We start from the raw sequence: 14,388 nt of genomic DNA, 5'->3' as shown, positions 1-14,388 counted from the left end.
AATCAAGACGAAAGAGGACATGATAGTGTGCTGGGGAGGGACTACTCTGTAAAGAGCACAGTCTCCCCAGCACACTCTCATGGACAGATGCTGTAGGTTGTCACCTCTTAGTGGACATAGGCACAACTGCAATGATAAATGAAGATACAGGATAGACATTTTCCATGAACAGTTTTCAATGGCTTCAATTCCATAGACGAGCTTAATGCTTGAATTATTGTGATTCAGTGAGCAATTAGCCCCTTTCCATCTGTGTTGAGTCAATTCTGTAGCCCTTCTGTGACCTTACGTAACCGGAAAGATACTTCAGTAAAGCCAGGTAAATGTAGAGGTGGGTGGGAATGGCATGTGATGACAGCTAGACACGGTGGGAAAAGCTAAAGGTAGCTCGCTCAATGTATCCAAGCGCTTGATGTGGTAGCGCAAAAAAAAGGGCTCTGAGGACACCTCCTTTGCTGGGCCCGCACACACCTTCACCACCGGCTCCGCCTCTTAAGTGGGAGCAAAAATAACTGGTTCGATGAGGTACCGTACGTTCAAGTACCGCACCCAAATGAGGAAGAAGGCGAGTCATCGACAAAACAAGAAAAAGCTAAACCAACAGTAGAATGTGAATGGGTTCACCTGATGCCAGATTTGGGATGCATAGACACTGTCACTGGTGATAGTTTCACAGTGACATTTTCACAGTGACAGCTGGCCGCATCTAAAGATGTGTAGGTGTGATGTGCCAGCGACATGTCACACTGACCCTTTACAGGAATAGCTAGTCTGCATGATCAGAATGTGCCTCAGAGCATGGGTTGACTTGGTCCTGAAGAGAGAGTGTATATAAGGAAGATGCCTTCCTTAAGAGGGCATGATAGTGCTACTTGACTTATCACTGACAGACAGCTGGTGATACTTCCAACTATCATCAACCTATAAGGTAATATCTGACTTTCATACTCTAGAACAATTGTAACTTTTGATTTCTGGATCTTGTAAAGAGACGAACAGAGACCATTACCCGGTACACTCCGATTGCCTACATAATCCATCCCGTAACTGGAGTAGATACACAGCATCAGTGGAGATACGAAGGGTCTTGATCTCGACACAGCCTTTTAACAAGATTCAGCGAATCATAGTACAAACTTCTCGTAGGAGAATCAGATACTGAGTGATTGGATAAGCCTCTGGAGAAATTGTGAGTGGAAGAACATACTCATTGGGAACCAACCAGGTCAACCTACGCTAAGGTAATTAACTGCTTGTTGTAATACATATATAAGGCATTCATAGTAGTAAGTGCTTTGATGATTGTTGATGTGATTGATTAAGGACCAAAAAGAAACTGTAATAACGGGTACAACTGTGTGAACTGCAAACATTGAATAAAAAGTAGAAGCTAGACCCAAAACTCTAGGGGAGAGAACACCTCTGACACTCCCAATCTAGGGGAACAAGAATAGTTTCTACACTAAAGACAATATGATGGTTTGGACAGAATAATCATTTTATTGTAACAGGTATCCTCTATATTAATACTCAAGTAGTATTAGTCGACGGACATAGACTGTAAATCGTAACTAAGGTATAGCTTGCGTAAGTCTAGATATAGGAGCATACAAAGGGAAAGAGAAAGTAAAGCAGGAGGTACTCTAATCCTGATTGATATTATCTAAGATCCCGAAACAAGCCTAACGGCACCACATAAAGCTAATCTCCGAATAAAAGGGCAGGATACATAACCAGGCCAGTCCGGCGGGCCTGTGAGTCACCTGTTAGCCAGGTGACATAAGAACTTGAGTGAGACGACTTGTATCACTCTCGTCGGGGGTACCTTAACGGTCCTATAGCAAAATCCCCTACCGCGACACGTTCCTGACTGTAGCATCACAGACCACACCGGTGAAGATGGCCCTGGGAAAGTCACCCGCGGATGGTGTCGGGAGTAAGCAGGAGTGTAGTTCTGATATTACCGCTGTCAGCTCTAGCAAAAAAAATTGCGGTCAAAATTGTATTGCATCAGTCAAAGTTGTATGATGATATTATAATATTAATAACAAACTATAAATCGTCGTAGGCCTTTCATTAATATCTGCCTGAATTACATGTTAATAGTATGAATTTATGCTGTAGTATTAGTTAATAAACAATGTAGGTACTTTATATTCAATTCCATTATATTTCTGGACTTTCATGAAAAAGATTGAGAAAGAATACCAACAAAAATGTTACAAATAAAATACTATAAAATACTATATATATACTATATATTTTGGCCAGTTCCCTGTTAATTCTGTCTGTTCACCATCCAGTGTAACGTGAACAGCCAGTCAACTATGTCAACCAATTTGACAACCAAATTAGTCACTGTTATCTTTTGTTAACTTAATCTTGGTCAAATCCCCACATCTCTGGTATCTCTTTCTCACGAGATTGGATTTGGTCAGCAAAGCCTTGTGGCTATTAGGTTGCCCGAGGTTGATGGGAAAGATAAGGTCATGTAATCCCTCTTTTTTTGAAGCAGTCCTCAGTGAAATGTGTCCTTACAAATGTTGCCGACTTCCTATATGGTGAACGTGAAACACAAGTAGGCCTATAGGCCTGGCCAGCCTACGTCATGAAACCAGAACTAGAGAGTATAATAAAGAAGCTCAGCCCGAACTTACAGTTTAATTCAAGTCAGACGGATTGCCTTTGCAGCATCCATTCAAAGTCCTCACGCATTCAACCTATCCTCATCCCGACCACAGATGTGGGCAGCCCAGTCAGAAAAGGCCCATTTGACAGTATGGCCCTAGGCCTCAGCAGGCATGGGAGAGCCTACCCATCCCCAGTGCGCAGGCGCTATTGCACCACCTTCAGTCACAAGCAGCTGGACCAGCTGGATGGTGTTTGGACAGAACCACTACCCCGACATCTACTGCCGTGAGGAACTAGCACGGCTCACCAAACTCAATGAAGCACTCATACAGGTCATTGGGCCTAAGCCTATTTATCAGTCCACGTGGATTGTATTAAATCAAAGTTTATTTGTCACGTGAGCCGAATACAACAGGTTTACAGTGAAATGCTTACTTACAGGCTCTAACCAATGGTGCAAAAAAAGGTTTGTGTGTGTGTAGGTAAGTAAATAAAGAAAACAGTAAAAAGACATTTGAAAGCAATATTTATCCTGTGGGGGGGGGGGGGGGGTTGATAATGCTTGCAATTACTAACTCAAACAGTTTTAATTTTACAAAAGGTTTTAATTTACAAAAGACTGTGACATACTTAACCTATTATCAATTATCCTATAAAATTGTCAAATCTCAAATTCAACCTAATTAAGTCTTATTTCTTATTGTATCTGACAGGTATGGTTCCAAAATCGGCGTGTCAAATACCGCAGGCAGGAGTGTGGGTCTCAAAAGGTCTTAGGCCAATGGGCATGATGACAGGGCACGGTGCACTGTTGGGCTGCATGTGTGTTCAGTCCACAGGGATAAACCTGCCAGTACTACCCTCACTCCCTGACTCACCATATCCCCCGGTCCCCGTCTATGCTGCCCCCAGGTGGTTACTCCCACCCCCACCACACAGGCTCAACCAGCCAGTGTCACTGTCCTACAGACCCACTACAGCCACGCCCCCCTCCCCCCCCCCAGCTTGAGGAGTGGTACAGCCCGCTACGGAACATTGGAGCCCCACCCAGCAACCTGGCCACGCCTGTGTTCTCCCTGACCTCCATGACTGCTCTAGATCCTGCCTCTCACTGGAACTAACAAAAGGGCAACTTCTACATCCGGAGGTAGATAGGCTGTGGTTTTAGAAGAATTAACAGTTATTCATTGCACAATACATATTTGTTGTATCTGTGCAGTGATAGGAACTAAGGAACATGAAGAATGTAGAGAATAGTGAGAATGACTTCACTCTTTCACCCCTTGAATACCTTCCATTGCACGTCACATGTTCTGTAACTAGCAGGTTGAAAGTTCAAGGTTGCCTAACAGAGAGACATTTGTAGGTCATCTAAATAGCAGCATCTTTCTCCTAACACTCTATTTTGTATTCTCACAGTAAATAAAGTGTGTATTGGGAGTGATTTGTTTGTTTATGTTAAAAGTGATGCTAGAAAAGTTTTTGTATAATTTCAGCCAGTGGTTTTGAAAGTAGCGCTCATGATTCAAAACTGGTCCCCAGAAATTGTGCACAATGTCATCCATTTCATATGATGTAAAATTATTTGTTTTTCTGCAATTTGTTTGATATGTTATCAAATTCAAATTAGTACAATATGTTACAAATGTACAAGTGCTAAGATCCCATTCAAACATAACCTTTACCTCAGAGTGAACTGCGCTAACATGCTCCAAAAGGCCAGTGTGAATGCCACTGAAACATAACTACAGAGAATACTTCCATATTTGTTTATTAAAAGTATATTACACAGACAACACCGTTGCATCTGTCTAATCTTAACATTTTATAGCGTTCAATTACACATTTTTATTCAAATAAAACTGAGTTTACTGAACAACCAACACCGAATGACAAAAATAGAACTCTTTTGTAACAAATACTTTTTCAGTATTAGAAATGTTATGGGTTCAATATAGATCTGGGCCTTATAACACAAGACCGGGTAACCTTCTAATGAGCTGTAGCTGTTTGAAAGCAATGCATCTCATGAGGGGGAGAAAAAAAAAATCAAGTGAGGTGTACCTACGCATAACATTGTCACTTCAATAGGCAGCTAACATTTATAGCAACACAACCATGCATTCTACTTACAGCACATCTGTCAAATTAAGTTGTCCCTTGAGTAATGGCATCACCCAGAGATCTCACAGTGCTGCAAGTCAACTGAATCCAGTGACAAAGAAATCACAATGCGCAGCACAACACAGCTCCGGTATTACATTCAGATTCTGCTAATCTCGAGTATCAGCCCTGCTGTAAACTGGAAGCGGGGTTGAGCATTCAGGTAGGTGGGTAACAGACCACGTTAGGGATGCAGGTAGTGATCAGCAGAAAAAGTACTAATTTGTTATTGCCTGTGTTTGACCAGAACCAGGCCTGTAACGTGGGAGAAAGTGTTTTGAAAACAAGAATGAGCATACTTATAGGACTAGCCGAGGTATTACTTCCTCTGTTTCAAAACACTGTCTTCCGTTTTGTTCCAACTGTACGCAACACTGTTCATAGCGTGTTTCTGTGATCAGACAAATCCTCCAAACCTGCTTTGCCAGTCCCACACTATCATATTTATTCTGTGGTACATTAGGCTGCTTCTGAGCCGTATAATTCCCACTATGAGTAATAGTAAAGGCCACACTTAAAGTTAAGGACCACAGGCAGTTGTCGTTAATGGCCTAACTTAAATATTTTGGTCCATAATCTTACAGCAAGGCATCACTTAGGTAAATATTAAAATTCCAACATGACTGAACTCATTTAGTTGTGAGCATACAGCAGACAAACTTGGCAGTTTCTGTAATAATAATATATATATATATATATATACAGTTGAAGTTGGAAGTTTACATACACTTAGGTTGGAGTCAATTAACCTTGTTTTTCTACGACTCCGCAAATTTCTTGTTAACAAACTATAGTTTTGGCAAGTCGGTTAGGACATCTACTTTGTGCATGACACAAGTAATTTTCCCAATAATTGTTTACAGACAGATTATTTCACTGTATCACAATTCCAGTGGGCCAGAAGTTTACATACACTAAGTTGACTGTGCCTTTAAACAGCTTGGAAAATTCCAGAAAATGATGTCATGGCTTTAGAAGCTTCTGATAGGCTAATTGTCATCATTTGAGTCAATTGGAGGTGTACCTGTGGATACATTTCAAGGCCAACCGTCAAACTCAGTGCCTCTTTGCTTGACATATGGGAAAATCAAAAGAAATCAGCCAAGACCTCAAAAACAAAATTGTAGACCACAAGTATGCTTCATCCTTGGGAGTAATTTCCAAACGCCTGAAGGTACCACGTTCATCTGTACAAACAATAGTACGCAAGTATAAACACCATGGGACCACGCAGCCACCATACATCTCAGGAAGGAGAAGCGTTCTGTCTCAGAGATGAAAGTACTTTGGTGCGAAAAGTGCAAATCAATCCCAGAACAGTAGCAAAGGACCTTGTGAAGATGCTGGAGGAAACAAGTACAAAAGTATTTATATCCACAGTAAAACGAGTCCTATATCGACAAAACCTGAAAGGCCGCTCAGCAAGGAAGAACCTACTGCTCCAAAACCGCCATAGAAAAGCCAGACTACAGTTTGCAACTGCACATGGAAACAAAGATTGTTTCACCAGCTTTGTCAGGAGGAATGGGCCAAAATGCACCCAACTTATTGTGAGAAGCTTGTGGAAGGCTACCTGACACGTTTGACCCAAGTTAAACAATTAAAAGGCAATGCTACCAAATACTAATTGAGTGTATGTAAACTTCTGACCCACTGGGTATGTGATGAAAGAAATAAAAGCTGAAATAAATAGTTCTCTCCTATTATTCTGACATTTCACATTCTTAAAATAAAGTGGTGACCATAACTGACCTAAAACAGATCATTTCTACTAGGATTAAATGTCAGGAATTGTGAAAAACTGAGTTTAAATGTATTTGGCTAAGGTGTATGTAAACTTCCGAGTTCAGCTGTATCTATCTCAGGGGTGATTTCAAGGGGGGGTATTTTGGGTTAAAATTAGATGAAAATATATAGGGCCATTATAACTTCTAAATTACTGCCCTTTTGCTAACCAGAAAATCAGTTCCAAAACAAATCTGTGCAGCCCTCCGTTGAATTTCAAACTCCCGATGTGGACCTCGAGCCAAAAAGTTTGTCCACCCCTGGTATGCTGTCTGGATGGATAAAGGATAGTAATAGCACCACAGAGAGCATGAGACATGTACACTGGCTCAGGTAAATAAACAAGAGATTTTGCTTTGAGATGGAAAGTGGCGTGGTTATGTGCAGTGCACTGAGAGATAGGTCTCAGCAGTTAGGTCTCAGCAGTTAGGCAGCGTCTCTCCTCTACTCCAGGGACTTGGCAAACTCGGCGTAGTCTATGTACCCATCGTTGTTTTTGTCATCGTCCCTTAGAACGTCATCTATAAGGCTTATGAGGTCTTCCTCTTTCATAGGCTGGCTTTCCTCTCCTCTTTCCTGCAGAAAGGTGGAAAACGCATATACTGTACATGAGTGTGTGTACATAGGTGAATAAAATGCATTACAGTATGTGGCATCATTGGCTGTTGATATCATTTGCAATTACACATACCTCTTTGTGTACATGAGTGATGGCTGTGGCCAACTCCAGCCCATCCAGTAAGTTGTTGCCATCATAGTCATGCATCTTAAAGTAGTGCAACTGCAGCTCCTGTGGCAACATATCTGACTCAGGCTTGTCAATCACACCTTCCAGATGCTCCATGATGTGTCTATACACCGACAGGGCATAGAAGAGACACTGGTCAGTGCATTAACCAAGCATATACTGTCAGCCAAGGTAAAGCTTTAATTCAAGCGTCTGGGAGACTTAGGCTGAGAGACTGTTTGAGCTCAGGGTTTTGGTGCCGTAGTGAGATGTTTGGACAATATACACCAAGTATGTGGACACCTGCTCGTCAAACATCGCATTCCAAAATCATGGGCATTAATATGAAGTTGGTCCACCCGTTGCTGCTGTAACAGCCTCCACTTTTCTAGAAAGGCTTTCCACTAGATGTTGGAACCTTGCTGCGGGGATTTGCTTCCATTCGGCCACAAGAGCATTAGTGAAGTCGGGCACTGGATGTTGGGCGATTAGGCCTGGCTCGCAGTCGGTGTTCCACTTCATCCCAAAAGTGTTCGATGAGGTTGAGGTAAGGGCTCTGTGGGGGCCAGTCAAGTTCTTCCACACTGATCTCGACAAACCGTTTCTGTATGGACCTTGCTTTGTGCACAGGGACATTGTCATGCTGAAACAGGAAACACCAAACTGTTGCCACAAAGTTGGAAGCACAGAATCGTAAAAAAATGTCATTGTATGCTTGGCATTGTGATCTTAAGCTTGTGTGCAGCTGCTCGGCCATGGAAACCCATTTCATGAAGCTTCCAATGAACAGTTATTGTGCGGACGTTGCTTCCAGAGGCAGTTTGGAACTTGGTCGAGTTTTGCAACCGAGGATAGATAAATTTTACGTGCTACGCGCTTCAGCACTCTGTGATCTCGTTCTGTGAGCTTGTTCTGTGAGCTTGTTCTGTGAGCTTGTGTGGCCTACCACTTCGCCGCTGTTGCTCCTCGACATTTTTACTTCAGAATAACAGCACTTACAGTTGACGGGGGCAGCTCTAGCAGGGCAGAAATTTGACAAACTTGTTGGAAAGGTGGCATTCTATGAAGGTGTCACGTTGAAAGTCACTGAGCTCTTCAGTACAGGCCATTCTACTGCCAATGTTTGTCAACTGAGATTTCATGGCTGTGTGTTCGATTTTATACGCCTGTCAGGAACGGGTGTGACTGAAAAAGCCGAACCCACTAATTGGAAGGGGTGTCCAAAAACATTTGTATATATATATACATATATAATAAACGCAACTTGTAAAGTGTTGGTCCCATGTTTCATGAGCTGAAATAAAAGATCCCAGAAATGTTCCATACGCACACAAAAAACATATTTCTCAAAAATGTTGTGCACAAATTTGTTTACATCCCTGTTAGTGAGTATTTATCCTTTGCCAAGATAATCCATCCACCTGACTAGTGGAAGCTGATTAAACGGCATGATCATTACACAGATGCAACTTGTGCTGGGGACAATAAAAAGCCACTCTAAAAATGTGCAGTTTTGTCACAACAAAATGTACAGATGTCTCATGTTTTGAGGGGGCATGAAATTGGCTTCGTGACTGCAGGAATGTCCACTAGAGCTTTTGCCAGATAATTTAATGTTCATTTCTCTAGCATAAGCCACCTCCAAAGTTGTTTTAGAGATTTTGGCAGTACTTCCAACCGGCCTCACAACCGCAGACCACGTGTAATGGCGTTGTGTGGGCGAACGGTTTGATGATGTCAACATTGTGAACAGAGTGCACCATTGTGGCGGTGGGGTTATATTTTTGTTCAGTGTAAATAAATAAATAAATAAATAAATAAATAAATAAATAAATATATATATATATATATATATACACACACACACACACACACACATACACACAGAGTGAACAAAATATTAGGAACACCTTCCTAATATAGAGTTGCGCACCCTTTTGCTCTCAGAATAGCCTCAATTGGTCAGGGCATGGAGTATAAAGTGTCAAAAGTGTTCCACAGGGACACTGGATGCTTAGTTGTGTCAAGTTGGGAAAGGGTTGTACAACTGAATGCATCTTCCATACTTAACCCAACCCCACTGAGTCAAAGAGGTGCAGGGGGCTGCCTTATTCGACATTGTTTGTGCCCAGTTAACTGCCTTGCTTAAGGGCAGAATGACAGTTTTTTTACCTCGTCAGCTCGGGGATTCGATCCAGCAACCTTTCGGTTACTGGCCCAATGCTCCTACCCACCAGGCTACTTGCCGCTGGATGTCCTTTGGGTGGTGGACCATTCTTGACCCACAATGTAAACTGTTTAGTGTTAACCGGTCTCCTCCCCTTCATCTACACTGATTGAAGTGGATTTAACAAGTGACATTGATACGTGAGCAATCATAGAATGGAAAGAGCAGGTGTTCCTACTGTTTTGTAAACAGAATTTGGCTCCTAATGTTGTTTTGGCAGGCAATAGTATTGCACATTTTTCTACCCATTCACAATTATGTGGCCTGTTCTTTAGACACAGAATGGAAGAAAATGCTCCGAAACAGAGAGAAAAAGGAAGGTACTTTCTATCCAATAAGAAATGTTTGCTTTTGTTCTGTTGCAAAGCATTTTGGATCAGTGTACCCAAATGAACACGATCCAGTACTCACTCTCTGTCATGGACCATGTTCTTGTCCAGGTGCATGTTTGGATGGTGAATCTCCGGTGGGTGTTCTTGGGCTGCCTGCTCATGTGAACAGACAGACAGCAGAAAGCAGGAGACCAGGAGTAGCCAGCCCCACACAACGCTCCTCCTGCCACTTACTCTTAACACCATTCTGGGCTGTACAGTAACTACAGACATCCAGAAAGAGCAGCTAGCTGAGAGAGAAAGAGAGCTCCATCTATGAACCCATATGAACATTTTTGGAAACACATAGATAGAAGAATGAGAAGATTAATAAAATGGAATTGCATTATTTGCAGGCAATAGGCCTAATTGTTTTCAGTGATATGTTATTATATGTACAGTTCGGGATGCAAACTAACTAGTGATGTTGTAGACACAGACATTGCTGGCTACCGTTAATTATACTAGCAGAGTGCACCTTTAGACAAATCTATTAGGTTTTCAAGACCTTCCGTTAGTTTAGCAAGATAATCAATACGGTGATAACAAGCCCTCCATAATGAACTGGATCTTCAGCGATATTAATTATCAAAATGCATACTCACCAGCTGAAAAACAGACGTGGAACCGTTCACTTTAGCTATTTGTATTTTAACTATCTTCACCCTTTTTGGGCATTGCTGTGAGCCGTAGTCACCTTTCAACCCATGGACACGACAGCTAAATTCTGATTGGATATCGGCATTTTGCGTCAGAGATTTGAAGGCGTGCAATAGTCCAACCAGACACCTGTCAGTGTCCAAAACACGAACATGAATGTGGTTGTTTGGTTGAATTTGAGAAGTAAACACATCTGACAAGCAAATGTCAACCTTTCATAGGGAAAATGAAGCCGCCAAATTTATTTTCCGAAGATTTGAGGTTGGATTAGATATAGAAAACTGTCCTGTGATAGCTTGTATTCGTAGGTAATGCACTTGACCTAAGCACTAGTTTGCTGTGTTAGCTAGTCAAGTGCCTCGAACTGTCGTTTTGTAATGCTGTTGTGAAAGACGATTTAGCAGCCATCCTGTGAAACTATGGTTGCTAAAATGTGTTCTGCCACCAGGTCAAGGTATATGAAATAATGTATTATATTCTTGACAGATGGTCGATAAAATAATAATTCCCATATAGTGTATAGATATATATTTTTGTAATATTTTTTTTAATTCACAAATATTGTATGTTGTAACATTCAATGAACTTTACTGTACGACCACCATTGGACTGCTGAATGTGTTCGTCCCGCCCCTTACTCACAAATAAGGCATGCGCTAATTAAATGTATACATTTTTGTAATCAGTTTGTATAACATGTAAAGTGTTACATTCTTGCCAATGGATTTGCAACAGGTGTACGCCTCGATCACACCTACAGTGTCATTGGGCAAAAATAGCACGCAGCATCATCTGGATATGTGTGCAACAAAAATTCACCTTCTGCTATAATTTCTGTCAAGCCGTCTACGGATACAATTTGATGCATATATTCGATAAATCCAATGTATGTACCACTCAGAACGCACTGCAACTGGCTCTGCAACGCAATGCTTCAAAGCAAACGTAGCGTTCCATTGGAAATGAATGTACTTCTGGTACCAAAACGCAAAAAAATAGTCGGTGTGATCGAAGCGTATTCCGTCAGTCACGCGTTACCGTGCAGTGCTGAATTGTCTGAGCAGACCATATGGCCGATGTAAATTTAGCTACCTATAGTCCCAAATCCTGAAGTCGGTCAATTAAAATAGTTGATAACTGACATTTTAAATACAGTAGCCTACTTGGGATTTATTGAGGGATTTGACATATACTGCGGTAAAATCATGAATAATAATTTGCCACCAGTGTGTCTCAGATCCACAGTTTGAATGTTACTGTTTTATCTAAACACTCTGAACTCTGGTAGGCTATTAGCGTAAATCCCAGTAGGCTAATTGATCTAGTTAGGGAAAGCTTTTGAAGGAAAATCTAGGACGGGTTATCAAGGACAAAATGCACTTCAATACAAACGCTTTACAGTGGCATATATGATAGCAAATGGTTTGTAGCGTAAATAGGCTAAAGAAAATAAGAAAAAAAATATATACTTCGACAAGCATTATTGTTTCCTAAAATCTTTGCGCTGTGTTGGCCTATTGTATGCTAAATAAATACAAGCATATAAGGGTAGAGTCGAGTCCAATGAGTTATATATATCGACTGGCTATATAATAAGCTAATTCATTGAATAGATAGTTATTATGAAATATAAACAAATCTGAGTCTACGAAAGTTAAAAATAAAAAAAATCACACAATGGGTATACACACATCATCCTATCTCATCCTCAAACTGAATCACCTGTACAATAGTATCTTGAGTTTGTTTAAAACTCATTTTGTTTGTGTGTGCTATTTAAGAATACATTGTGGTCAAATATTATTTTGACATGTCCACCAATAATGTGTATGAAGGAAGGTAGGGCAGCAGCACATGCTCATAGATTACATGACACTTTTTTCGTGTTCTGTTTATCAGTCCGCAGTTACTCCCCGGGTATCAGGGGAGTACGGTCACCGAGACAGATCGGGATCTAGAGCGGGCATGGCAACCAGCAGGGTCTCCTTCTCGCAATACCGTCTGGAAGCGGAGATCGACCGCTACAGAGCCGAGTGCCAGTGGGACAAGATACCCCCTATCGTAGAGCAACTTGTGGCCGCACGATTTCACGAAGACGGTGAGTGCTGGTGACTGACTGACTACCTGTTGGATTTTTTGTCACATGTCCGGGCAGGGATGGCAATAGTTCCGCATGTGTTGGACTTGGTATTCTGCAAGTAAGCTCAATGTCATTCCCCTACTCTGCAAACCATGAACAACTTTACTGCAGTTTGGGCGTATCTGAAGCTGTTCGTTGTCTACATCAATACCATACACTTGTCAATGGACAATGTTCAAAACACAGAACATGTTGTAATGAACATGTATTAACTGGTTGTCACTATCAGTGTAATTCTTTGTCATTTTTATTATTTTCAAATGTATGTGAGCCTATATATTCAAACACACCACTCAAACACTCAGTAGGTAGGCTAATGTAGCTAATTACCTCACCTGGCTAAAATAAACATGGGGTAAGGTGACATGGCTCATGACCTTGCTGCTTGCCACTGTTATTGTGTCAATAACCAAATATATTATTGGCTGAATGGAGTGCCCACTGCCCACCTGAAACTGTTTTCAACATGCTTGCAAGTGTACAGAACTCTTAATGTGTTATTCTAGACTAAAGTGTGTAGAATTCAAGTCATCCCTAGCTGGCCTCCTGTCTGCCTTGACAGTGACAGTTTTCCCTCTGTCTTGAAACTGTCCCTAGTTGTTGCAATTCAAGACAATGGTGACATCATAATCAGTCTCTGACCAGGAAGTTTGGAGGTTTACAACAGTGTGTTGAAAATAATGTCACTTTATCCAGATGCTATGTAGAGGATTTGTTCCTCTCCTGAATAATTCATACAAGTTATGCACCACATTAACGCTCCCAGTGAAACTGATTTGTAACACATTGCTGTTATACTGTCGTTAATGTTTTATAGAGCCGAATGATTTGTTTTATGTGTTTAGACACCATACTGCATGTCACATTATACATTTCTGCAGCCCCGATCCTCCCTTTCAGTGATTAACCTTGACTGGGACAGTCTCATAAACACGACTGGCTACAGTATGTCAGAGATGCCAGAACATAAACACCAGCCACAGACTTGGCGTCAGAACACACCACCAGAGACGGGAGAGGAGTGAGAGAAGTGAGACCTGGACCAAACAGGAAGCCTTAATCCAGAATGTGTTTACAAGTGACTTTTATTGCCATTCAGTGACTATAGTTTTAGACACCACTGGTGTTTTTTCTCGCTTCTCTCTGGGGCTTTTGGGAAATGATGCTATGATGGACTGGGTTTATTTTGGCTTCCAAAGTTGCTCACCCCTGACCTTGAACTTCCAACTTCTGCACTCAGTCCACTTAACCTTCCACTACTCTGAATTCTGTCCCAATTCCCTCTGCCCTTCTCCAGATGACTACGGGACGCTGTTATTGGCCGAGGCCCTTCTGGAGGAGTGTCTACAGGACAACCTGAGTCTTTTACGCAACGCCACTCCTTTGACGGACATCAACCAGCCCAAACTCTCCCGGTCCAAGGGCTACCTCAACTCCATCCTGAGCAGGGGACGGCTGGTGGTCAGTCTGAGCATCTCCCCTTTGTGTCACCTCTTTCTACACCTCACTTCCTCCGATTGTACTCAGCTTTCTATCTCGTTAACTTATCTCACCAAGTTTCCAATGAATCTATTATTTTCACATTTACCTGTTTTCTCTATCGCTCTTCACTTAGTCTCTAGTAACAGTCTTAACAATAAAATGATGGTTCAGGCTGCCTTCCCTTGGTTTACTTACCTGTTTG

General features: G+C 41.7%; 2 protein-coding genes and 1 pseudogene across 6 annotated transcripts in view; 2 read left to right on the top strand and 1 right to left on the bottom strand.

Moving 5' to 3' along the window:
• Positions 1-1,899: 1,899 nt before the first annotated feature.
• Positions 1,900-5,981, top strand: LOC109899074 (homeobox protein prophet of Pit-1-like; annotated as a pseudogene).
• Positions 5,982-6,812: 831 nt separating this feature from the next.
• Positions 6,813-10,640, bottom strand: LOC109899075 (multiple coagulation factor deficiency protein 2 homolog). 3 transcript variants are annotated; one of them, XM_020494125.2, is made up of 4 exons: positions 10,510-10,640; positions 9,945-10,155; positions 7,271-7,430; positions 6,813-7,155 (listed from the first exon to the last, which is right to left on the bottom strand). In XM_020494125.2, exons 2-4 carry the CDS (start codon positions 10,136-10,138, stop codon positions 7,024-7,026), a joined length of 486 nt encoding a protein of 161 aa, XP_020349714.1. In that variant the 5' UTR covers positions 10,139-10,155; positions 10,510-10,640; the 3' UTR covers positions 6,813-7,023. The 3 variants fall into 3 exon arrangements, with proteins under 3 accessions (XP_020349714.1, XP_020349715.1, XP_020349716.1); XM_020494126.2 differs by having other exon boundaries at positions 9,945-10,178; positions 10,510-10,626; XM_020494127.2 differs by having other exon boundaries at positions 9,945-10,151; positions 10,510-10,575.
• Positions 10,641-10,698: 58 nt separating this feature from the next.
• Positions 10,699-14,388, top strand: part of LOC109899634 (tetratricopeptide repeat protein 7A) — a 42,253-nt gene continuing 38,563 nt past the window's right edge. For 2 of the 3 annotated variants that reach the window (XM_020495047.2, XM_031835838.1), the window contains exons 1-3: positions 10,711-11,018; positions 12,464-12,662; positions 14,002-14,165. In XM_020495047.2, coding sequence (XP_020350636.2) covers positions 12,530-12,662; positions 14,002-14,165 — 297 coding nt within the window. In that variant the 5' untranslated portion in view covers positions 10,711-11,018; positions 12,464-12,529. Of the gene's footprint in view, positions 11,019-12,463; positions 12,663-14,001; positions 14,166-14,388 lie in introns of all 3 variants that reach the window. The other variant, XM_031835837.1, reaches the window with a different exon arrangement.

Source organism: Oncorhynchus kisutch, linkage group LG11 (genome assembly GCF_002021735.2).
Source record: "Oncorhynchus kisutch isolate 150728-3 linkage group LG11, Okis_V2, whole genome shotgun sequence".
Lineage (NCBI taxonomy): Eukaryota > Metazoa > Chordata > Actinopteri > Salmoniformes > Salmonidae > Oncorhynchus > Oncorhynchus kisutch.
The sequence above is the reverse complement of the archived record's forward strand: the minus strand, read 5'-3'. Positions and strand labels throughout refer to the sequence as shown.

What these genes read in the sequence shown, in the direction of transcription:
- LOC109899075 (XM_020494125.2), bottom strand. Translation starts at nt 10,138, where the DNA reads ATGTCTGTAGTTACTGTACAGCCCAGAATGGTGTTAAGAGTAAGTGGC. An exon ending in AACATGGTCCATGACAGAGA is followed by an intron (nt 7,431 to 9,944) that starts GTGAGTACTGGA and finishes GTCGGTGTATAG; the next exon opens with ACACATCATGGAGCATCTGG. An exon ending in TCACTCATGTACACAAAGAG is followed by an intron (nt 7,156 to 7,270) that starts GTATGTGTAATT and finishes ACCTTTCTGCAG; the next exon opens with GAAAGAGGAGAGGAAAGCCA.